The sequence below is a fragment of the Spermophilus citellus genome (genome assembly GCF_964194105.1).
Source record: "Spermophilus citellus genome assembly, chromosome: 11".
NCBI classification, from domain to species: domain Eukaryota; kingdom Metazoa; phylum Chordata; class Mammalia; order Rodentia; family Sciuridae; genus Spermophilus; species Spermophilus citellus.
The window spans coordinates 129,686,572-129,711,195 of NC_138192.1; the positions used below are offsets into that span (position 1 = coordinate 129,686,572).

The 24,624-nt window shown below is 54.9% G+C and overlaps 1 protein-coding gene across 1 annotated transcript in view; it reads left to right on the plus strand.

Moving 5' to 3' along the window:
• The window catches only part of PRSS56 (serine protease 56), a gene marked incomplete at its 5' end in the record, with an annotated part of 34,569 nt that overhangs the window by 5,457 nt on the left and 4,488 nt on the right, over window positions 1–24,624 (plus strand). Inside the window, 2 exons of the mRNA XM_081261757.1 lie at window positions 4,280–4,375; window positions 24,092–24,245. Of these exons, the coding sequence (XP_081117883.1) occupies window positions 4,280–4,375; window positions 24,092–24,245 (250 nt within the window). The remainder of the gene's footprint in view (window positions 1–4,279; window positions 4,376–24,091; window positions 24,246–24,624) is intronic.

A 24,624-nucleotide genomic window follows, 5' to 3' on the forward strand; every position in this document is an offset into this window, starting at 1 on the left:
ATGTCCCTCTTTAGGTCAGCCCAGGATCCCCCTTACAGGCTCCACTGTGCAGTTCCCCAGCTGTGGGCAGTGAGGGGGACCCCTTGTGCTGGGGCCCAGGCTGAGCTTCTCAGTGACCCCACAGGGGGGCCCTGCTATTGGCCTCAGTTTCCAAAGGAGGAAACAAGCCCATCCACTCAGCTATAAGTATGGAAGCTGAGATTTGCACCCCTATCTGCTGCGGTCAGAGTCTCAGGGACACCGAGCTCGAGGGTGAACAGATCTCCTCAGGACAAGGCAGGACACTCAGAGTCCCAAGCCAAGGCAGCTCAGAGCCAGGGCCCAGCCATGACCTCAGACCCAGGAACCTTTGGGGGTGCTAAGTCTGGGAATGGGTCAGTTTGCCATTGCTCTATCTTTCCTGCATAGCAAAGCCTTGGCACGAGGCGGGAATCAGGGGTGGGGCCAGGCTGATAGAGCCAAGGTGGGGTGGTGACAGGGAACATGAAGGACGAGGCGGTGGCGAGGTTAGGGCCTATGGTCCTCTAGCTCTGATGACTGGGCTCCTTGGGCTCACCATCTGATGGAGACACAGGCAGCTCAGCTCCTGTGCAAGATGGAAAGAAGGCGGTGGGGGCTGGGAGACCGGGGTCGTGGAACTCAAAGCCCGGCACTCCTTCCCATCTGGGCTACCATGGCCCACTGCTTGTGCCTGGGGGGAGGTGTGGGCATGGGACAGGCAATGGGAGTTGATTCTTCCTTGGTTTGTGGGGTCCCTGGGCCTGAGGTCCCCTCCCCCAGCACTCCATCATCATTTCAAGTGATTGGAACTGAAGGGGATCGTTAGCTAATTAAAGCTGAGCCACTAATTGTCCCTTGTAGGAGAGAGAGCAGGGCTGCAGAGCGGAGACAGAGAGGCTCAGAGGGGCTCAGGGAACTGGGCACAGGCTGGCCCTGGGTGTGGCCTCCTTCCAGGCTACGCGTGCATGCACACACACACTTTTGGAGAGCACTGTGGCTGCAGATTGTGTAAAGCAGCACTGGGCGAGGGACAAGAGCGTGGATTGGAAGGGCCTGCAGCACCTCTGTACCACCTCTGCCCACAGTGCTTGCCCTGAGGGCATAGACCTGGAAGGTGCTTAGCAAGGGGCTCCCACAGACATGCTGTGGGTCTGATGTGTAGGTCACATTCAAGGACACGTGGCAGGATGCCACAACTCCAGGATGGCCCCTGAGCAGGGGGAATGGCTGCCAAGCTCTGCCCTCCTTTCCCCTCTGATAGCCCTGGCAGGGGCTCTGGCCTCACAGAGGTGCCAGCATCCAGGTGCACATCTGCATGCTTGAGAATGCCAGGTAGACCTGGGGCTGCTGGTAGCCTGGCCCCAAGCTCCCCTCCTGGCACAGTGTCCCAGAGCCTCTGTCACAACTGACACGGAGGGTTTTCATTTTCTATTGCTGCATAACAAACCACAAACTCAGCACCTCCCTCAACGCAGATTCATTCTCTCGAGGTCTCTGGAGGTCACCTGTCCAGGCTTGGCCTGGCTAGATTCTCTGCTCAGAGTTTTACTGGGCTGAAATCAAGGTGTTGGCAGGGGCTGGGGCTCGGGGTCCTCATTGGTTGTGGCAGAGTTCTGTTCCTTGAATTTGTAGAATCAGGTGTTTGCTTTTGCTGACTGTTAACAAGCGCTGGAATTGCAGGCATGTGCCACCATCCCCCGACTCCAGGTCTGTGCCTGAGTGAATAATGGGGAGAAGTGCATGTGTCCACCAACGGCCAAGAATCTTGGGGGCATCTTAGGATCCTGCCTCCCAAAGGCTATGGGTCAAAGAGCAAAGCCATTGCTAAGTGTACTAGTCCTGACCTCCAGGCCAGGCCCTGGGCTCTAAAGTGCTAAATTATCTCATTCAGTCCTCACAATAATCCTAGGAGTGGATGCTACTATTTCTCCCATTTTTCAGAGGATACAACTGAGGCCCTGAGAGGCTAAGAGACTTATGCAAAGCTACATAGGCAAGTAGTCAAACTGAAACACTAGAGCAACACACGGGATCATCTAGCTTTTGCTGTGTGTTCTTTGGAAAGTCATGCAACCACTCTGGGCCTCAGGATGCTGAGGTCTGTTTCCCTGGAGGCCAGACTCTGGGCCCATGTTGCAAGGGACCAGTGAGCTGACTCTCCTCCTATAGCCATCTGGCATGTGGGGGTCCCTCACATCTGTGCCACCTGATAAGGTGGGGTGGGAGTAGTCTCTAAATGTCAGCTGTCCAGTGACAGCCAGTCTAACATCAGCAACTCAACGTCCCCAGCATTGAGGCCAGCAGGCTTCAAAGACACAGGAACCCCAAAATTAATGGCCAGAAAATTGCTGCTCATCCCTGGCTGGGTCCCTCAACAACCGAATGGGGGCTTGCAGACCTTGGCCTAGGTGGGCGTGTGTCTATGAGGTATACCTCTCCCACGGCCAGGGCCGGCTATCCCCACTCTGAAGGACAGCTCAGAGGTGGCAGTGGCCACCTGCTACCCTCCCCAGGAGAAAGGCTGTCAGTCAGCCTCCCACAGCCAGCCTCCCCCACCTCCCGCCCCCACCCCACGCCCCACGCTTGAGCTGCCTCCCTCAGTAATGGGGCTTAATCATAACATGCATTAGCCAGGGCCTGCTGCCTGCAATTACCGCTTCAATCAGCCACCCACTACCGGCCGCCCCCAGCCTCAGGCTACCTACAGGGACACCCCCACCCCGCCCCCAGCCCCCTCCCAAATGCAGCACCAGGGCTCTGCAGATGGACAGAGACTTGACCCTGGCAGCAGGAGCCTGGGGTGGGAGTGGCCAGTGGACAGAGAGCTACAGCTCAGGGTCACAGGCAATTATTTTAAAAGCCTATAGAGGGAAAATGCGCTGGCTGCCCAGTGCGGTGGCTCATCCTGTGGGTCACACCGCCCCAGGTTGCTGACAGACTTGCACACCACAGTGTTCACACGGGCTGGGCATGCCCACTGCCATGGCCTGGACCCGGCACCCGCAATGGATGCGCAGCCCTCTGGTGCCCACATGAACCCCAAGGAGAGGGGTACTGATACTCCCCGAGGTGTGGGCACCAGGAGACCCTCATCCTTCAGGGAGCTTTCGTGTACAGCCCTTGCCCCACTCTGTCCCCATCCCCAGCATAGACCACCCTCCTAGGGTCCGGGACAGGGGACTAAACTGAACTGGAGGACTCCTCTGACATCCAGCTTCAGCTCCAGGGTGGGGACCAGAGAGCAGGCAGAAGGCGGGCCTGGAGGGGGGAGTGGAGGAGGGGGCCGCTGTTGTGCTGTGATTCTCTCTAATTGCTGTTTTGCTGAGAGGTAATTAAAATCCCTTTTTATTTCACACGTCAGAGCCCTCGCCAGCCTGTGGAGAGGGCGCAGGGGGAGGTCAGGAGGGGAGGCAATGGAGGGCAGGGCGCCGCCCACGTGAGGGGTCAGAGGGGGAGCACTGAACTCAGCCCACCTGCAGGGAGCCCCTGATCTGGCCCTGGGCCCAGCCCATGAACATCCTGAGTGGGGACCTGGCCAAGGGCTGTGCAGCCCTCGCAGCCAACAAAGGCCATGATAATGAAGTCAGCAACATCTCCTGGGCCTCCTAGTTGCAGGTGTTTCGCTGACTGCCCAATTTGCAAACAAAACAAAACAAAAAACTACTCCCAGGTAGATACTATTATTATCCCAGGCGTCAGGACCGTAATAAAGCTGAGATTCAGAGAGATTCAGAAACAGAACCTCCTGACTTGTCAGCAGTGAGACTGGACTCGAACTCTTCCAACACCAAACTCAGAAGCCCTGCTGCTCTGCCCAGCCAGTGCACAGACCTGTCCCCTCCTGCAGAGAAGCCCAGAGTTCCACAGCACTAGCCTTCCCCAACCCGGAGCCCATGGGAAGGGGAGGAATGGTTATGGCCTTGAACCCCTACATAGGTCTGCATCAGGTACCAGTCCACAAGTGCCTCTCTAGACCCCATGCTCACCTGCTGGCAGGCTCTGGGCAGCAGAGCAGGACTCACACTGGCCATAGTCAGACTGAGGCCCAAACTAACCCCTGCTCAGGCACAGGCCAGAAGAGAGGGCCTCCTCCTTCTCCTGGGTGGCTGGAACTAGGGGTTAACCATAGCTGGGCCTCACCAGGAGGGCAGGCCCAGATCTGCTGGGCAGTACCTCAGCTGCTTGCCCCTGCCACATCTCTGCCTTGTTCTTGCCCTTCATTTAGGCCTGAGTGACAGCATCCCATCCCTGCCATCATCCTGTTCTAGATGACTGTTAGTGCCATCGTCACATCACCTCATCTATCACCATCGTCTTTGCCAAATTCACCATCGTCACCACCACCATCATCACCGCCATGATCATCAGCAGCATGGTAACGATCCTGTCATGGCCACCACCATCATCATTGTCCCTTTCACCAACCTCACCGTCAGGGTCCTAAGGGCTCCCACTGTACCTGGTGCTGTCTTATTCAGTCCCAACATTCAGAAGGTTGGTGCCCTCATTACCTGCCCATCTCACTGGTGGGCAAACCAAAGCTTACAACAGAGAGGCTGATTCAGAGTTACAGAGCCAGCCAGTGAGGGGCCGGAGTTGAACCTAAACCGCCTGATCCCAAACCCAAAGTCTTAGGCACTACACCCACCACCTGTCAGCCCAAGGACTGCAGAATCGGCCACAGGGAAAAGGAGAAAGCAAGTGGGGAGAGGGCCACTGCACTCCTCAGGAAGCAGCAGCCAGCCACCCTGTCACTTGCTGGTGCTTGACAGTCTGCCCCCGCCTCCCCTCTGGCTGGATTTTGCCAGAGCTGCAGAAGGGGAATGGTCCAAAGAGCCATTATGCCTTGAGAAGCTGAACTCTAGTTTTGTCTCCATCCCAACTGAAGCCAGACTGCCCTGTCCTTCAGTGTCTTCTCATTGGGGGGGGGCATAGCTGGATCTGGGGGGAAGCCTTCACTTGTTGAGGATGGTAGCCAGGTTGAGGATGAATCTTTTCTTAGTTGGGACTGTTGTAAAAACACAATAGCTGGGGTCATTTATTCCTTCCAGTTCCGGAGGCTGGAAGCTAAGTCCAGGGAGCCAGCCTGGTCAGGTTCTGATCAGGGCCCTCTTCCTGATTTGCAGATGGCTGTCTTCTTCTGTGTCCTCACATGATAGAAAACAGAGAGGAAGCAAACTCTTTAATGTCTCTTCTTCTAAGGTTAAGAATCCCACCACAAGGAGTCCCTTCCCATAACCTAATCACTTCAGAAGGCCTCATGGATAGTACCATCATGGCAGGGATGAGGGTTTCAACTTGTGATTTTGGGGGACACTATTATGCAATTTATAATAGACAGTTAGGTCAGAGGGTGTATGGCAGCCCAGCTAGGCTCTTGGTAATGTCTCAGGGCACAGGATAGATTATGGCCAAGAAAGAAGGCTATTTCCCCAGCCTGCAGGCTTCACTCTCTTCGGCCTCCCCCGGCCCCAGGCCCAGCTCAGGCCATTGACCTTGATGTTTTGGAAACTTAGGAGGATTCAAGAGGGCAGCCATATTCTCAGGGACTGGCCTGGTTCCTACCACCCTGCCTGACTTCTTATGGGGGAACTGGAGTGGGAGATTAGCAAGTGTTTCCCTCTTAAAGACAAGGATGAGGGTCTGTCCACATGGTTGTAGAAGCTCAGTGGATGGCACAGCAGTGAGTATATTCAGGAAGGGAGGGAGGCAGGGACTGCTGAGCAGCCCCAGGATGAAGGTTGAGCCACCTCCCCTCCCCTCTCTAGTCCAGGCACCTACTAGCTCCTCCTCACACCTATCATTGCTCCCTGAGAATGAGCAACTGAGCAGGCTGATCCCAGCGAGATGAACTCCCCAGGCCAGCTGCCCCTGCACAGTGAGAGCTCCCGGGGGCAGGGCCAGAGGCAGGGCCAGAGCAGAGCACACTGGAAACAAGCTTGCTGGGTGTTTGGGGATAAGCAGGATCTGGGAAGAGGTCCCAAGGAGGCCAGTGGAATTTCAGGCCAGGGAGCAGTCCTCAAGGCCACGCCCACTGAGCAAACTTGCTGGAGCCCTTCTGATTATTTCTGAGCCTCAGTGTCCTCCTCATAACAGGGCCAGCCTCTCAGGGCATTGTGGGACTCACAGGAGGTGACACAGTGAAAGCTCCCAGGGACTCATCTAGCATACAGCCGGGGTCACACACACACTCAGAGAGAGAGAGAGAGAGAGAGAGAGAGAGAGAGAGAGAGAGAGAGAGCCGGGAGCTCAGCTCCCCCAGGGAGTCCTGGAGACCCCTCCCTGCCCAGGCATCGGTGGCAGCCACACTCACTGCTCTCTCTTCCCATCAATGTTCCCCGCCAGCTAATGGACCAATTTTTTAGCATTACGGAGATTTGGCCAATTTGGCGGCCCTGACAAAAAGGCGCACAGAGTGAGCAGTTGCCTGGGGGAGGGGTGGGGTGCGGAAGCCACCAAAGCCACCGTGGGAAAGCTTGAGGAGGATGGGAAGGAGAAGGAGCTGCAGGCACCCCCCCTCTCTGCCAGCTCCCCCCGGCCCTGGAGTCCAGGCGAGGGGGTGGAGCCATTGGGGAGATTACAGAGATAATTAGCCCCACTTAGGGCACCTCCTGTGCTAAGCACTTTGCATATATTTTCTCTTTTAATCCTCCAATAACCCTATGAGGCCGCTTCTATTATTTGCTCCATCCTTCCTGGTGTGGAAACTTGGGCACATGAGGCCCAGAGCTTGTTCAAGGTCACAGAGCCACAAAGTGATGGAGTTGAAATGTGAGCCAAGGCAAAGTCAGGCTTGTAACAATTACTGGGCTCAGTTTTTAGCTAAAGACTAAAAATTAGGCTGGGACACCCACTCCCCCCCCACACACACCTATTCAAGTCTCCAAGAGCCCCACCCTCACTCCCCCGGGCAGGGAGGGTAGTGAGCAGCTTCTGAGGACTCCAAGAAAAGAGATGAGATCCCTATCAATCACACCAGGGTCTTCATTTCCCTCCCCTCCTGAAGAGGATACCCTTACACCTAGAGGATCCCCAAAGTCTGCAAGGAGAGAGCCCCCGCCACCACAATTACCGGGAACTGGCAGGGGTTCCAGCCCCAAGCAGGGCTCCCCACTCCTGCCCAGGCTGTGGGTGGGTCCCCAGCCAGCTGTGGCTTCCCAGTGGCAGGTTGTGCTCTCCATCCTGGGTCCTTCCAAGAGCAAGGAGGCAGATCTGCCTGGGAGAAAGGTGGAGGCAGCAGGGGGAGGGGAGGCGCTGCGGGGGGCGGGGGGAGGGGGCTGCCGGCCGTGCATTAAGCGATCAGAGAGCACAATATTTCATTGCGGCAATCGCAGCCAAGACATCAGCTACTTGGGGAGAGCAGCCTTAAAAGCCTTTTGATTTTATTTCTTCCACTTCATTTTTTTCCCCCTTCCTTTGCTGGTGTCCTTGACAAGGCTTCCCTTCCCCCTCTCCTGCCCCCTTTCCCAACCCCGGCTCTAACTGCTCCAACGCTCCTTGGAAACCCGGCTGAGGAGCGGCTGAGCTTTTTTGAGCACCTCTAAGGCTGAGTGGGCCCAAGGGGGTCTGGTCTGGCCAGAGCTAAGGCGTGTGTATGTGCGTATATGCGTGTGCAGGTGTGGCTGTGTCCCCGTGTGCATGTGTGCCTGAGCACCACTATGTGTATGTCAGAAGTGTGCTCCTGCTGTGTGCACGGGTAGGCCCCTGTGCGCACACGTGTGAGCACGCCTGGGTGCCTAGGTACATGTGTGAACCTCACCGTGCACACGCCCACAGAAGGCACTACCAAAGTAGAAGACCAGCGGACCGGCGCGGGGGAGGGAGGAGAGCAAATCCTGAGAATCCGAGAAGGAGAAGGACAGAGGAGGGCGGGGAGGAGACGAGAGGGAGGTCGCGTCCACCGGAGTCCGCCTAAGTGGAGCAAACCACCAACTCGGTGGCGACCCCCGAGGCCCAGAGACCCAGGTGTGCACAGGAAACAGGCTGCTGGGGCTGGCCGGGTCGCTGCAGAACAGCTGGCCCCGCGCCGCTGGCGTCAGCAGCGGGGCCGTGACGTCACCGCTCCGCCCCCGCCGCTCTCGGGTCCCCGCCCGCGAGGTGCTCCATCTCCGCCTAATGGCAGGCGACGGGGAATTGCACATCTGTCTTGTCGGGAATTAGTTAATTGAATCAGGCGGCCCGCACTGCCGCAGCGACCTCGCGCTGGCTCCCGGGAGGGGGCTGGGCCGGGCGGGGCGGAGCACCCCCGAGGGCGCAGGGGCGGGACGCACCTAGACTGCGGCTGGAGGCGCGGCCTCCCTGAATGTGGGTCAGCGTCCCGCGCAGCCTTCCCTCCCCCCGCACGGTGCGCACCTGGGGCCGGGCACCGCCGTGTGGAGCTGGGCGGCTGTCTGGGGTCAGACCCCTGCACACACTGGCTGGGGAGACGCTTCCGCTCCTACCCGGGCCCAAGTCCGGGAGCTCCAGCCGCTCACCCCCTGCCCTTCTCTGCACCTTCCCCTGGTGGTCGACCCCCCTCCCCGTTTCGACCCTCCCCCGAGTAATCATGCCGAGAAACCCAGAAAAGCTGCTAATTCCGAGCCGGCTGAGAGCTGGTCTGGGACACTTTGGCATTTGTCCCAGCTGTCTAAACCACCGGGGCTGGAGGAACCGACTCCCTTCTGCCGGGAGCTTGGGCTCTGGCGCTTGGTTAGAAAGCACCACATTGAGGCTGTGGTGATCTGAAGGGCCAGAGTCCAGGAGGCCAGAGTCCAGAGTCCAGATGGGCAAGTTGGGATCCTGGTGTTGAGGAGGCTCACCCACACCAAGGGTCCCATCCTGAACCCAAACTTCACCTTCCTCTGCTCCCACCAGGACCCACGATTACTGGCTATCTTCCATTTGTTCCACACCTTGGTTTGGCCCATCACTGTTTCAGAGATTGTTGAGTCTGTCCTAAATGCTTAACTCTTTAACAGTTTCATCCCCATTTCACAGATGGGAAAGCAGAGTTCCAAAGAGGTTAAATGACTTGCTAAAACCTCACAGCTAGAACATGACATAGTGGGAATTGGAGTCCAAGTGCCCTGGCCTCAGTCAGCCGCTCTGCTATTCTGCCTCCCCCTCTGAGGACCACTTAGTTTCTAGGAGACAGCAAGCTGGTGGTTACTATGGGAACCAGGCTGATGTAGTGAGTACAGAGTTGGTGTCCAAGCAGCAACAGGAACTGTCCCTCCCATAGAATACAGTTCTTGAGTTGTAGGTCCTGGACTCCAGGTTGTAGATGTTCAGACGTAAGTGGTGTGGTGATGGTGTGTTACCCTAGACACTATCCCTGCAAACCAAGAGCCCCAGGGGAGGATGTGGTCCCACAGTGGGGCTAAAGGGCAAGACAGGGCAGACCAGGGAGCCTCATATTCCTGTTTCCCCCAAAGTTGCTCCCATCACACACACTCTGCAGCCTGCTGAGTGCATCCTCTCTCCAATAAGGAAAGTAGGACCATAGTGGGGCACAGGGCCATGCCAGAGGACTCAAGAGCTGGGTGGACACTTCAGTTTTCTCATCTGTAAAACGAGGATATGCTAGTCCCTCTCCCACAAACAGCATTGAAAATTTAATAAAGATACAAAGCATAGAGTTCACTAGCTGTGTGGTCCTGGACAAGTCACTTAGACTCTCTGAACCTCTCTATAAAGTGGAGATAGTTCCGGAACAAGACAGGGATGCCCTCTATCACCACTTCTATTCAATATAGTTCTCGAAATACTGGCCAGAGCAATTAGACAGATGAAAGAAATTAAAGGCATAAAAATTGGAAAAGAAGAACTTAAATTATCACTATTTGCAGATGACATGATTCTATACCTAGAAGACCCAAAAGGGTCTACAAAGAAACTACTAGAACTAATAAATGAATTCAGCAAAGTGGCAGGATATAAAATCAACACGCACAAATCAAAGGCATTTCTGTATATCAGCGACAAAACTTCTGAAACAGAAATGAGGAAAAACACTCCATTCACAATATCCTCAAAAAAAAAAAAAATACTTGGGAATCAACCTAACAAAAGAGGTGAAAGATTTATACAATGAAAACTACAGAACCCTAAAGAGAGAAGTAGAAGAAGATCTTAGAAGATGGAAAAATATACCCTGTTCATGGATTGGCAGAACTAACGTTATCAAAATGGTGATATTACTAAAAGTTCTCTATAGGTTTAATGCAATGCCAATCAAAATCCCAACGGCATTTCTTGTAGAAATAGATAAAGCAATCATGAAATTCATATGGAAAAATAAAAGACCCAGAATAGCAAAAGCAATTCTAAGCAGGAAGTGTGAATCAGGCAGTATAGCGATACCAGATTTCAAACTATATTACAGAGCAATAGTGACAAAAACAGCATGGTACTGGTACCAAAACAGGCGGGTGGACCAATGGTATAGAATAGAGGACACAGAGACTAATCCACAAAGTTACAACTATCTTATATTTGATAAAGGGGCTAAAAGCATGCAATGGAGGAAGGATAGCATCTTCAACAAATGGTTTTGGGAAAACTGGAAATCCATATGCAACAAAATGAAACTGAATCCCTTTCTCTCGCCATGCACAAAAGTTAACTCAAAATGGATCAAGGAGCTTGATATCAAATCAGAGACTCTGCGTCTGATAGAAGAAAAAGTTGGCTCCGATCTACATATTGTGGGGTCGGGCTCCAAATTCCTTAATAGGACACCCATAGCACAAGAGTTAATAACAAGAATCAACAAATGGGACTTACTTAAACTAAAAAGTTTTTTCTCAGCAAGAGAAACAATAAGAAACGTAAATAGGGAGCCTACATCCTGGGAACAAATTTTTACTCCTCACACTTCAGATAGAGCCCTAATATCCAGAGTATACAAAGAACTCAAAAAATTAGACAATAAGATAACAAATAACCCAATCAACAAATGGGCCAAGGACCTGAACAGACACTTCTCAGGGGAGGATATACAATCAATCAACAAGTACATGAAAAAATGCTCACCATCTCTAGCAGTCAGAGAAATGCAAATCAAAACCACCCTAAGATACCATCTCACCCCAGTAAGATTGGCAGCCACTATGAAGTCAAACACAACAAGTGCTGGCGAGGATGTGGAGAAAAGGGTACACTTGTACATTGCTGGTGGGACTGCAAATTGGTGCGGCCAATTTGGAAAGCAGTTTGGAGATTCCTGGGAAAGCTGGGAATGGAACCACCATTTGACCCTGCTATCACCCTTCTCGGACTATTCCCTGAAGACCTTAAAAGAGCATGCTACAGGGATACTGCCATATCGATGTTCATAGCAGCACAATTCACAATAGCTAGACTGTGGAACCAACCCAGATGCCCTTCAATAGATGAATGGATAAAAAAAATGTGGCATCTATACACAATGGAGTACTATGCAGCAATAAAAAATGACAAAATCATAGAATTTGCAGGGAAATGGATGGCACTAGAGCAGATTGTGCTTAGTGAAGCTAGCCAATCCCTAAAAAACAAATACCAAATGTCTTCTTTGATATAATGAGAGCAACTATGAACAGAGCAGGGAGGAAGAGTAGGAAGAAAAGATTAACATTAAACAGAGACATGAGATGGGAGGGAAAGGGAGAGAAAAGGGAAATTGCATGGAAATGAAGGGAGACCCTCATTGCTATACAAAATTACATATAAGAGGTTGTGAGGGGAATGGGAAAATAAACAAGGAGAGAAATGAATTACAGTAGATGGGGTAGAGAGAGAAGATGGGAGGGGAGGGGAGGGGGGTTAGTAGGGGATAGGAAAGGTAGCAGAATACAACAGTTACTAATAGGGCATTATGTAAAATTGTGGATGTGTAACCGAGGTGATTCTGCAATCTGCATTTGGGGTAAAATTGGGGGTTCATAACCCACTTCAATCTAATGTATGAAATATGATATGTCAAGAGCTTTGTAATGTTGTGAACAACCAATAAAAAAAAAGTGGAGATAGTAATAAGATCTAATGGGGTTGTTGTAAGGATTGAGTAAGTAAATACAGGGCTTTGAACAGGCTCTAAGGACCATCTAGAGTGTTCGCTGTCCTATTTTTAGTCTCCAGGGGTCCAGAAAGGCTGCCTGTACCCCATACTCTTTGCCAGGTACTTGGGGAGAAGCAGAGGCAGAAACAGGACTCTCTGGGGCACCAGGCCTCCCCTACTCAAAGACCCAGAGCCTCCTCCTGGGCCACAGTTCTAGGACCCAGAGCCTGGGGCTGGGGCAGGAGGAGTGAGGAGGCAGGCCCTGCTGGCAGCCATGCAGCCTGTCGGTCCCTTAATCTGATCCCCAAGGAACAGCGAGGAGGTTTCACTCTGGATGACAAAGGAGGAGGGGCAAGGCCTGCCCTGCCTGGACTCCGGGTGAGTAATGGCCTTGCATTAAGATATTAGGCCTGGACAGGGAGAAATGTGCTCCTGCCACCCTAGAAAGGCTGGGAAGAGCTGGAGAGAAGAGGGGGCTTTGGGAGGACAGAGCTCTGGGAAGGGCCAGGGAGTGCTGGGGGTTTCCAGAAAGGTCTGGGAAGGAGGCTGGCAAGGGACCCAGAGGGAGGGAGTGGGGAGACGGGAAGAGAAGGAAGCTCCAGAGACAGAGAAAAGGGTAGAGGTGTCTGAGAGAGGCAGGGAGACAGACACCAGGGCAGAGGTGGCACAGAGAGGAAGCTAAGAGAAGACATAGAGGGACAGAAGCAGACAAAGACTGGGAGGGAGGGGAGGCAGGATGAGAGAGCCTGCACTCACAAGCCAGGGTGCTGTCTGCTGGGGGCCAGAAGGTGGGCCACAAGAGGGACCCAGACTCCTAGTGGGGGCTGTGACCCCAGCCCACTAAGAAAGGCCAGGCTGGAGGCAGGGCTTTATGGCTGGCCCTTTCACATCCCTCTTCCTGGGTACCAGGGCAGTCCTGGTGGGAGTGGCTTACTGATGGGCAGCGCCTCCAGCGTAAGGAGGGCTCTTATTCCTGGGCAGACTGCTTCCTGGAGGAGAGTGGATCCTGGCCCTCATGGGACTGGAGGGACAGGGGCCAGCACAGAGGGCAAGTTTCAACCCTGAGCTTCTGTCACACTTTGAGCAGGGCTGACAAGTCAGGGTGCCTCTGGAGGAGATGGAGCCAGGCTCAGGGAAAGGTTTGGCAACAATGCTGCCTAAAGACAAGGGGCCAGCAGAGATCAAAACAGACACCCCACCAGTCCTCTCACTACCTTTCAGCCTCACCCGGCACTCCAAGAAGGCCTTCCCTGCGTGGGTTCAAATTCTAGCTCCAACCCGTGACCTGCTGTCCCTCTAAATAGAGTAGGGTGATAATGGCTCCAAGAGCACAAAACTTCTGAATGGATCCCTTCATATGCCTAGAACTGGAAGGGCCCATGAACTATTTACTATTAATTTTATTTCCCCAGCCACAACAGGCCCCTCTGTGCAAGCAATATGACCGCTAGAGCAGGGTGCGGTGGCTCACATCTATAATCCCAGAGGCTCGGGAGGCTGAAGCAAGGAGGATGGTGAGTTCAAAGCTAGCCTCAGCAATTTAGCAAGGCCCTAGAGGACTTGAGATGTGGCTCAGTGGTTGAGCACCCCTGGGTTCAATCCCTGGTACCAAACAAAACAAAAGGACAGCTGGAGCCTGTTTCTGCCCCTCCTCTTTCTTCCTCAGAGGGGTCTGTACATGCTCAGAGCTGGGATCCTGACTCACCTAATAAGCTGACAACCTCTCCTGCCTCAGAATCTGCTGAGTGGGTTTCCTGTGAGGCTCAGTGCATTGAGCTCCCTCCTCTCAGCATCACCTGGGCCTGCAATCCGAGCCCTGCCTCACTCAGCTCTGGGGATGATGCCCTCAGACAGCTTCTACTTGGTTTGGTTTTCTGCTGTCACTGTCTTGAAATTGTGTGTGTAGCCCGGGATGGAACTCAGGGTCTCACATGTGCCAGGCAAACGCTCCACCTCTGAGCTACATCCCCTGCCTTGAAATTCTTAAGAAGATGTTGACAAAGGGACCCTGAAATTATGTATCCGGTCCTACAATTTGCCCACTCGGGTTGCTGTGGGGTGTTCAGGGAGGGGGTGATTGGATACAAGGAGGGCCAGCTTTGGGGTAAGTGGGTACACAGTGGAAATACAGAAAAAGCAGTAGGTTCATCTCTCTGAACCCCAGAAAATTCCAAGGCAGAGCAGCTGTGCCCTTCTACTGAATAGGCCTGCGGGCGTGGGGTTGGGGGCTTGTCCTGGAGAGAGGCGCTCCTGGAACTGGCTTCCGCCCATGGTTACCCGAATAGCTGCAGTCACTGAGCGCTCCCTCCAGCTGCCCCAAGATCTCCCCTGAGCTGCCCAGCGGTGATGTGGTCCGTTGTCTGGGGCCAGCCCTCAACCTCCTGGGCCCCGGAACCGCCCGCACTGCGTCCCGCTGCCCCCCACTGCCCAGCCCTTCAAGGCCTGCGTCTCGCACGCAGCCACCAGGAGGCGCCCCAGGCCGCAGCACCCGCGGGGCCGGCGTCGGGAGGCGGGGCTGCCTTGGCCGCGGCTCCACGCAGGTGGGGCGGCGCCGGGCAGCGCTTGCCGCGGGTGATCCTCGCTCCCTCCCCAGTGCTCGGCGCCTCTTGCCCCCTGGCCTCAGCCCTCTGCCTCCTCTGGCTGACCCTCGCCACACTGTGGGGCGAGTGTCCCACCGGAGTCCCGCCCCTAGGTGCCACTCCAGCCCCCTTCTTGGTCAATTTTTCTGGTCCCTCCTTCGGTTCCCGCCCACAGAGTCGCTCCGGGCCACACCTGCTGCGGACTCTTTCCTCTGAGCCTCCACCCCTCCCGGTGCCCACGCCGGACTTGTCCAGACTCGGGTCGCCCGGCCTGGGGGCAGGCTGTGGGGGCGCGCTGTCTCGCGACCAGCTCCCCCCTCGGGCTCCTTCAGGGCTGGCTGATGTTCCACCTGGAGCCCTCTACCCTTCGGGAAGAAACTCGTTTAAAAGGTGTAGCACATACATCCGCATGATTCAAAAGTCAAAGCAATTAAAAATAAAAATTCTTTTTTGGGGGGGTGAGTACTAGGGATTGAACTCGGGGGCACTGGACCACTGAGGAACATCCCTAGAGACAGGGTCTCACGGAGTTGCTTAGCACCTCCATAAATTGCTGAGTCTGGCTTTGAACTCATGATCCTCCTGCCTCCGCCTCCCGAGCTGCTGGGATTACAGGTCAAAATTAAAATTCTGACATTCCCACCCCCTGGTTTCCCACCACGCATACCCCCAGAGGGGCGCTTCCTGTGTAGTCTTCTAAAGAAAACGATGTGCTGTTGGAAGGAAGGAAGAAGAGAAGGCTGGGTGTAGCTCGGTGGTAGATCTCTTAGCACAAGGCCCAGGGCTGGATCCCCAGCACTGCACACCACACGCATGGTTCTTCAGAGCACTCATCCATTTGAAGTGACTTGCCTTCTTTTTAATGATTGCTGACCATCAGCCCATAAACTCCAAGAGGGCAGGGATTGTACCCTGGTCCAGCTCACCATGAACTGGAGAACCATAGACTGAATTCTGCCTTTGTTGTCTGGGACAGCCCCCGGGTGCTGGGCACCCTAGTAGGTGCTTTGCATGGTATGTGTGTGTGTGTGTGGGGGGGGGTTGCTCAGTTGGGCCTCTCGACACCCTGTGAGGGAGGTACTGGTATTAGCTCAATGGAACAGACGAGGAGATGGGCGGTGATTTGCTCAAGGCCTCGAAGCTGGCCTGTGGGAAACTCTTTTGCCCCTGCCCCTATTCCTTTTCTCAAGGCCCTGGCTTTACTTCTGCCCTACTGTGGTTCATGGGGGAACCTCAGGCCCAGGCGAGGGCTCCAAGCTGAGGATCAGACCCCTCGGTACCACCTGCAAATATGGGAACAAGCTGGGGCTGGCCCAAGTTCACAGGGCCCTGCGGGCCTCTGGAGCCAGGCCCCTGTGCAGTGGCAGCGCAGAGCCATGGTGGCTGTGGTGGTCACACAGTTGTCAGAACCCCTTCCTGGAGGCCCGGCATCTCTGCTGGCTCTATGCCTGACTGTCACTCTGTTCCCCAGCGGCTCCTCGTGGTGGCTGCCCGCCTCCCTGCCTCCCATTAATCATGTGTGCAGGATTTATTTTCTCCAGCAATTGATTTCAGCAAATGCAATCTGGGTGTGCCCGCAGGTGGGCAGGATGCTCTGTTGCTGCCAGAGTCACGGAGCCTGGCTTTATTGTCAGGCTGACAGGCATGATTCTCCAGCTGGCACCCCCACAGCAGATGCCAGGCCTGGCCAGGACACTAGGGACCCTGGAGACCAGCCCCACCCAACATCAGTATGAATCCTGGGGTCCCAAGAGGCCTGGAAGGGGCAGCTTGTCTCACTTTTTTACTGGGGTTTTGCCAGCCCCACCTAGGGGAGGTGTGGGGAAGGTCAGCCCCCTCTGTCCCAGCCTTAAACAGGCACTCAGAGGGCTTTTCTGAGGATTCAGGTGGTGGCTCTTTTCAATTTCCTGATCTGGGGAGGATTTTGTCCTTCCTCCTGAGCACCCTACCCCCAACACTGCCAGGCAGCCCAGCCCTGGTTCCTTTGTCACAGAGGGACCCATCAACTGTGCAGACCTGCCCCCAATGCCACACCCACAAAGCAAGTCCTCCTTTCTCCCGCTCCCTTGTCCCCTCGGATCCTCTGCCCCTCGATTTAGGCTGCCTGATATAGCAGCCTGAGGCTGAGTAAAGGACATGACCCTGACGCCAGGCAGGAGTACGGGCCTCTTCAGGTCCCCAAGTCGGTGCTCCTGGTTATCTGCCCAGGTTCAGCCTTGGAAGCAGAAAGGGAAGGGGCTGGGGCTGCAGAGGGAGGGCTGCCCACCTGCCTGGCCCTGGCCCTCACTTAGCCCTTTGCAGCCCACATACACGCTCTCCACCGCTTTGGGGTTCCCAGGGACCCAGGTTCTAGCCTGTGGGCACCTGTCTTCTCCTTTTCTGGGATCCCCCAGACCCAGCCTAAGGCTCTGGCCCCCCAGCTTGTCCTGCCCAGCTGGGCCACCTCTAATGCTGCAGATAATGCCTGCTGTTGCAAAGCCATTACCCTGCAAATGTACCGGCGTGTGTGTGTGTGTGTGTGTGTGTGTGTGTGTGTGTGTGTGTGAGAGAGAGAGAGAGAGAGAGAGAGAGAGAGAGAGAGCGCACGCGCACAGGGACAGGTTGGCTGCAGCAGGCAAAGTGCCCTGTTTAAGCCTCGATCACTGCTGTAATTGCCTTAGGGGATTTATTGGCTTTGTGTGCCCGCCCTGCACCCTCCACGGCCTCCCTCTGGTGCCTGCCCTGGCTACAGGGCTCTGCTGGACCCTGGGCAAGGGGGCCTGGAGCTCTAAGCAAGGCCTGGATGTGCCAGCTGGAGAGTGGGTGAGGCCTCAGTGAGAGGCCCCTGGTGGAGGTCCAGCCCCTCCTGCCCTGTGCCTAGCAACCTAATAGAAGGGGGAGAGTGGCGGGGCACCCCAGGAAGGCTCCCAGACCTCTGGGGCTCTGAGGTGTCCAACCCATCTGGGGTGCAAGATGCAGAAGGGACTCTGGGGAGACTTTTGTGGGCCTGGGGCCCTGGTTTCTCATCTTTCTCTCCCTCCAGGACTCTGGTATCCCAACATCTGCTGTCTGCCGTGGGCAGACCTCTACCCTTAGCTGTCATTAAAGCTGCTCTCCCTCCCTCCTCCCGTAACTCTTTCCCCCATCTGCCTCACAGCAAGGTCTCCCTCAGGATGATCCAACCCTCTAGTTTCCAGAACCTTCCACAACCTTCAAACTTTGTGTCAATACCTTGGCAAACTGCTGCAGGTTTTGTAGTCAGGAGTTCCCAACCGTGCTCCAAGCCCTGCAGAGTGGACTCAGGAGGCAGAGTTGATGGTCAGGGGTGTGACCTTTGGCAGCATGTGGAACCAAGTTTCATCTCTTTTCCCATTTTTGGCAGTGTGGTCTTGGTCAGTCAACCCAACCTTCAGAGCCTCAGTGACCTCATCTGTAAAATGGGTCTGACAATGTCAGACTTAAACAGTTATGGTGAAGGTTTCATACATCGTAACTTCATGAAATGGCCTTTATTTGACGACATTAGTAAACATTTTTGGGGTGAAATATTGCATAAACAAACTCTGTTGTTGATAAGATTTCCACTCGGTGTCTACACTTTTTTTTTATTTTTTAAATATTGTCTAGTTGTCAATGGATCTTTATTTATTTATATGTGGTGCTGAGAATTGAACCCAGTGCCTCACACATGCTAGGCAAGTGCTCTACCACTGAGCCACGACCCCAGCCCTGCACTATTTTTTTAATACCTTCAATGTTTGATATTTGTATAAATGCTACCTAATAATTAGAGAATTCAAGTAATACAGGAAAAGCACAAAGAAGGAAGCAAACCCCAAAACAAAGTAACAGTAAGTCTCAATTGCAGCTTAATATTCTCAATCTTAAATTGTTATTAGTGAATAGCCACCATGACAAAAATCTTTTTGCATTAACACAGATAGAAGTTTAGGCACAGATTGACAGAACTGTTTCTATAAGGAGGGGTCTTCGTGAAAACTTTTAATCAAATTTATTAAATCTAATTTTAGTCTATTTAACAAAGGAAAATGAAAGGGAGTAAGCCTGAAGGGGACCCTGGCTCCAGCGAAGGTCTCTTCTTCACGGAGATGTTTCTAGAAAGATCGTGTGATGTTAACGAAATGTCGACCAAAGAGAACCTGTGATGTAGGAAGATGTGTAAGTACATAACAGAGATGAAAGCGGCTAAGTTAGCAAATTAGAGAGAGACAGCCAGGCTGAGAAAAGGGAAAGAAAAAGAGATCATGCAAAAGATAAATAAAAGGAAGAAAAGACTACGACACCTGGGGGAGAAGAAAAGGAACTGGCAGGACTGTGGTTTGCATTCTTTCAATCACAAGGTTCAACAGGGGTCTTTGGTGGCATGGGCCGAGGTCTAGATGCATTCGTGACCTGTGGCCACTGTCCAAGATATTAGGTGAGAAGCGGGGGGGAAGCGGGGGCTCCTTGGCCACGGAGCCTTGCATGCAGTTCCAGGACCAGCGAGGCCGTGCGGCCTGCAGGGACATCCCCTGCTCCTCCTCCCAGGCAGCGCCCTTGCCTCTCCAGTGTCCTCTTGAGTCACCGAGTGAGGCTTCCTTTTGCAAGGAAGCAAAGCAGAAAACCAGACAGACAGGCAAGCCCGGGGAGGCCCATGAGCAAGGTAGCCCTGCTGGGCCACCCTCTAGGGCGGGGCTGCACACACCTGGGCCCCCTCATGTCCTTACTCTCATTTTCTGGGCTCCTCCATGTCCCTTGATGCCTCCCACGCTCAGGCCCAGTGCCCGCCCCAAGCTCAGGCCCAGTGCCCGCCCCAAGCTCAGGCCCAGTGCCCGCCCCACGCTCAGGCCCAGTGCCCGCCCCACGCTCAGGCCCAGTGCCCGCCCCACGCTCATGCAGGGAAACAGGGTCCTAGCCACTCCCGCACATTTACAAAGTGACCCGGAGCGCTGCAGGAAGTCCCACTCACTCGGACTCTAACCTCCCACCAGGCTGGGGTTGTTATCCCATCTCCCAGACGAGGTCAGGCGAACATGAGGTCAGGGGAGAAGTCCGATAGTTAGTTTCCTGGGGCTGCTGTCACAAGTTAACACAAGCTGGGGGGCTTAAGACAGAGGCCAGAGGCCTGAAATCACCAGTCAGTAGGGCCCTGCTCTCTCCAAGCCTCTGTGGGAGGTTCTGATGCCTTCCGGTGCTGCTGGCAATTCCTGGCGCTCCTTGACTTGCAACTGCATACCTGCAGGCTGTCAGGCTCACAGGGGTGCAATCAACCCCAGACTCAAGCTCTGAATCTCAGCCTGAGTGGCCTCTCCTCATAAGAAGACTTACGGCAGCCTCTCCTCACGCTTCAGTGCATCAGAGGCCAGCGAATGGCCACTTTGTGCCTAGGAGGCCCCTCTGGTGGTCACAGAACTGGCAGAGCTACAGGTGCCACTGTGCTGATTAGGGACACTGCCCCAAAGGCAGCTGGGGTGATCTTGGGTAGGTTTCCCTCCCACTTCTCTGTTGCCCATGAGAATAGCCCGGGAGGTCAGGGCCCTAAGTGGGGAGGCAGACAGGGTCCTGAAGGACACCTGTAGAGATGCCGCATAGTCATTTCTGCCCAAGGGTGGCAGCCTGAACCTCCCCTCCCCGATCTACAGGCCCAGGCTCCCCATCCTCGGAACACAAGAGAAGGTGCCGGGGCTCACCCACCTGGGTCCACAGGAACTTCCTGCTGGCCTTTCCAGAGAGTGAGGAGAAGGCCCAGGTTCTTCCTTCCCACTCCCTCTTCTTGAAATGGGAGGACTGGGGCCAAGACTTCGTTTCTGCCTGTGGGAGAAACTAGGGAAACCGTTGTGACCTCAGAGGACACCTTGGGGTTCAGGGAGGGCCTGTAGGTGGCAGATAGGTCAACTCTGCTCCCAGACAGGAGACCTGGGACCTGGAGGAAAGGTGGCAAGTGGGGGGAGAAGAGAAATCATCACCAAAAGTTCTTCCAGGTCCCTCTGTGTCCCTCCCACCCCCTCCTTTCCCTCACAAAGAAAAAAAAAAAAAGAGAGAGAGGACATGAGACCAGCAGGAGATGGAGGCCAGACCGACTGAGCTGCCTTCTTTCCCTGCAGCTGGAAGTAAACCTGTGAAGTGCTGAGAGCATGCAGGCCCCGCAGAGATGCCGTGTCTTGAGCTAGGTGCAGTGGCAGGCACCTGTAGCCCCGGGAGGCTGAGCGTGAGCCTGGGTCACCTAGCAGGATGCTGTCTCTTTAAAACAAATGAACAGATGCTGCTTCTCTGTCCCTGACCCAGACTCAGAGGGGAGGAATAGCCAGACCTGCTGAGGATGGTGGCCCTCAGCCAGGCAGGTAGGTGTGGGTGTGAGAGATGGAAGCCTAATGGGCCTCTGTGTGGAAGGGGAGTCAGCAAGGAGGACAGACCTCAAAAACTGGGCTGAGGTTGAGGCCCAGGGGACAGAGCAGCCTCTAGCAGGGAGAAGGCCATTTAGCAAATGCACAGGGTCAGGCTTGGGTCCAGGTGTGTGTGTGTTGCGGGGCAACACAGGGATTTGACAGACAAGGCCTGCTGCCCTGATGCCCTGCTGCAGTCATGACCAAATTCACAACGGCAGGGGGCTCTAACTGGTTGGGGGAGATTTGAAATAACTTAATTTTCCCAGGTACTGCCCAGGTACTACCCTGTGCTACGCTGGTCAGAGATCCCCTTCCCAACGTCAGGTTGGATTCAGAGCCAGCTCTACCCACAGCTCTAACCTTAGATTCTTCTCCCTCTTGGGGGCTAGCCAATGAAATCAGTCTCTGCCTTGATTCCAAGTCTTCTCCCTTCCCCCAGCTCAGTCAAGCTTCAGAAGCTCTGATTAGGGATGAGATGGTGAGTAGGGGTCCCTCCTTCACCCTGGGTTCTCTGGTGTATGGTGAGAGGAAGGAGCACTGGGCTCTGGACTAGTGTGGGCCAGGGGGTCCCGTGGCAGCTCAACTGCTGTCTAGCCAGGCAGGTGCAGCGCCCACGGTCCCAGCCTCCTGCGATGGAAGGCTGGCTCAGGGCTGCCCTGGGCACCAGGCCTGTTCTAGAAAGGCCCTGCCTTGGTTTAATGCTTTGCTGTCTCTGTCTTGAAAAATCTTAAATGTTGGTCCAGAAGCCCTGCATTTTATTTGCACTGGGACCCCCACAAACTCTGTGGCTAGTCCACCTGCCCGACAGGTCTATTTTAGCAACATGCCACCAAAGGCACCAGACCATTCTGGGTTTTGTTACCCCATACTTCAGGGTTCCCAAAAGCCTGAAGCCACTGGTCTCATTCACACTTGGGGTCAATTATGGGATTGCCTTCTGCAAATACTGAGGGACCAGGAACCTCACAGTGGGGTCTAGAAGTCCACTCCCCACTTAGCAGTCCTCACCACACCTCTACTCCAGGAATCCCTGGCTGGTCACTGAGCCTCTGGCCACAGTGAGCTCCAACTGGACACTGAAATGCCATCCTCTTCCTCTGGCCGGAGAATTCCTTGACTCCTCCTCGGATCCAGCCCTCCTGCCCACTGGCTGCAGAAGTGGAGGTGGGGGTTGTGCTGCTGCAGAGGCTTCTCTCCTGCTCACTTGGGAAGAGGGGCTGTGGGGACCTGCTGGGTTCTGACAGGGGCCTTGAGCCCACCACTAGGGAGAGGTTGGATGCCCACTCACCTGGACTGGGAGACACTACACCCCTCAAAACAGGCAATATCCTGCCATGTAGAAAAGACTGCTCTGTGGAAGGTTACATGATAGAGAATAAGAGGAAGTACAGGGACAGCAACTCTCTCCATCACATCTTGGGGCAGAAGCAGAGAAGGAACACGTGTCCACAGATTTAACAAGATGACTTCATCAGGTATGGATCTAGATGCGATCTCAAGAGGTGACCTGAGGTGGAAGATGGAACTGACCAGGACCTGGGGGTGAGGTATACACAGAGGAGAGGGCAGGGGGCCCTCACATGAGAACAGGAAGTGGACAGAGGAGCCAGAGCATGCAGGGGTGGGGTTTGGGCAGAACTGCAATCCACGCTGCCAGTGGCAGTGACCGGTTTCTTACCTTGAGTCAGGGCAGAAGGGATGGTAGGCAGAGCCCACACTTCCTGGTCTTGCTGCGTCTCTGACCTTCTGCCCTGAAGAGGAGTTTTGGCAGAAGGGAGGTGGGGAGGCAGAGAGGCAGGGCAGAGGCCCACATGTGCTCTGCTGGGGTCCAAGCAGCCGAAGGGGCAAATGCAGGCTGTGTTGAGTTCACACCCTCTCTGCCACGAATTTGAAGATCATAGATAAAAAAAGATACCCTGTAAGATAGACAGAGACTCAGGCGATTATGAGTGATTTCCAGCATTAAAAAACCCGCATAATCCAAACCTAAAAGGCTTTCCCCGACATTCCTGATGGGGTACTTTCTTCAGGAAGTAGGGGTAACTGGGGAGGGACGAGGGACACATATCCTAGTGTGTGGGGAGATGTTGACAGCGCTCTGCTTCTCAGGGTGCACTGATTCCTGCGCTTAAACACTCCCACCAAAGTGGCCCTGGGCTTGCCAGCACTAACTGGGGTGCCAGGTGTTTTTCTGGCCCCAGGCTTTTTGCAGGACCAAAGGGCACACCCTGCCCCAGGTGGTGACTCCATTCCAGGAGAGCTGCTCATTTGTGGCCCTTCCTGACAGATTCCCTCCTGCCAGATCAGGGTCACAGCAACTGAGAACAATGCTGGACAGGCTGAGCAGGCAGGGACAGGGGTCTGGGAGAGCGTCAGAAGCTGCTGGGGCCCGTGCTCCCCGAACTGGGCCACTGTGGGGCCTTTCATCTCCCGCTTTCCTCTCTGGGCCACTCCAGTGCCCCCCGCCCTTGCTTCTTCCCACCCCACCAGCCCCAGCGCGGCAATTACGGCGTTAATTAGGATGCTTTGATCATCTTTAGAAATGGCCACACTAGGCAGGGACGCTGCCAAGCAATTAGGGGCAGAGGGGCTGCAAGCTTAGTGGCTTCCTCAGGGGGTGGGGCTGCTGAGGACCCCCAGACCCCCCTTCCCTCCTCCCTTCAAGAGTATCTGCCCCCAGCATAGCCGTAGACTCCTCAGGGGGCACAGGCAGATGGGGATCCCCCCTCCCAGCCCCTGCCCACCAGCCCCCCTCTGCCTGGCCCTGGGCCCAACCGTCAGCTCTTCTCCCCTGTCTCAGCCCCTTTGATGGAGCCGCAGAAACAAGGGCTCCTTTGACAGAAGGGGGGCTCAGAGCCGGAATGATGAGGCTTCAAAGGTGAGGGTCGAGCCCACTACCTCATTCCCTCCCCCAGTCCTGGCCGCCCTCCCCCTTCTGTCCTCTATATAGCCCCCACAGCCCCATTTCCCCAGGGCTCCTAGGAGGTGAGGGCCAGGTGAGGCACAGACCAGGGGAAGTGGGGAATTTTGATGTAAGGAACAGGGTCAGATGATTTGAAGGACAAAAATTCTGTGCCCAGGGGCAGAAAGGCAGTGGGAGGCAGACAGGACAAGCACGGGCAGGGTAGGCCCCAGAGGAAAGAGGACGGGGTCTCCTGCCCCTGCTCCTGGTCACCATGCTGCTGGCTGCGCTGCTGCTGCTGCTGCTACCGCCCCGCCCAGACCCCTGGTCTGCCTATGGGCACCCACTGTACATGCGCCTGCCCCCCAGCACCCTGCAAGGTGAGCCTGGGCTGGTCTGGGGGAGCGACTGAGGTGGGAGGGGCATAGAGGAAGTGGGGTTCCTGGTGTGGAAGGCAAACTTGTCACCCCCCTCATCAAGGCCTTTGGTGACTTCTCCCCACCTCCTGAGAGAAGGGGCCAGGAACTGAGATACAGAGAGGAGAGGAGGAGCAGATAGGCTGGCCGGGGAGCCGACTGGAGAGCGATGCCAAAGGCATCAGGAGAAGGCTCCAGACCTAGCAGACAGCAGGAAAGCGCTGCAGAGTGCTTTGGCTGTCTGGGCCCAAACTCGGGCAGGTGAACCATAGCCGCTTCCTGTCGATCTGCCTGAGTTCTGGGATATTTATATCTTGGGGTGATGGTTTTCCTCCTATGTTTT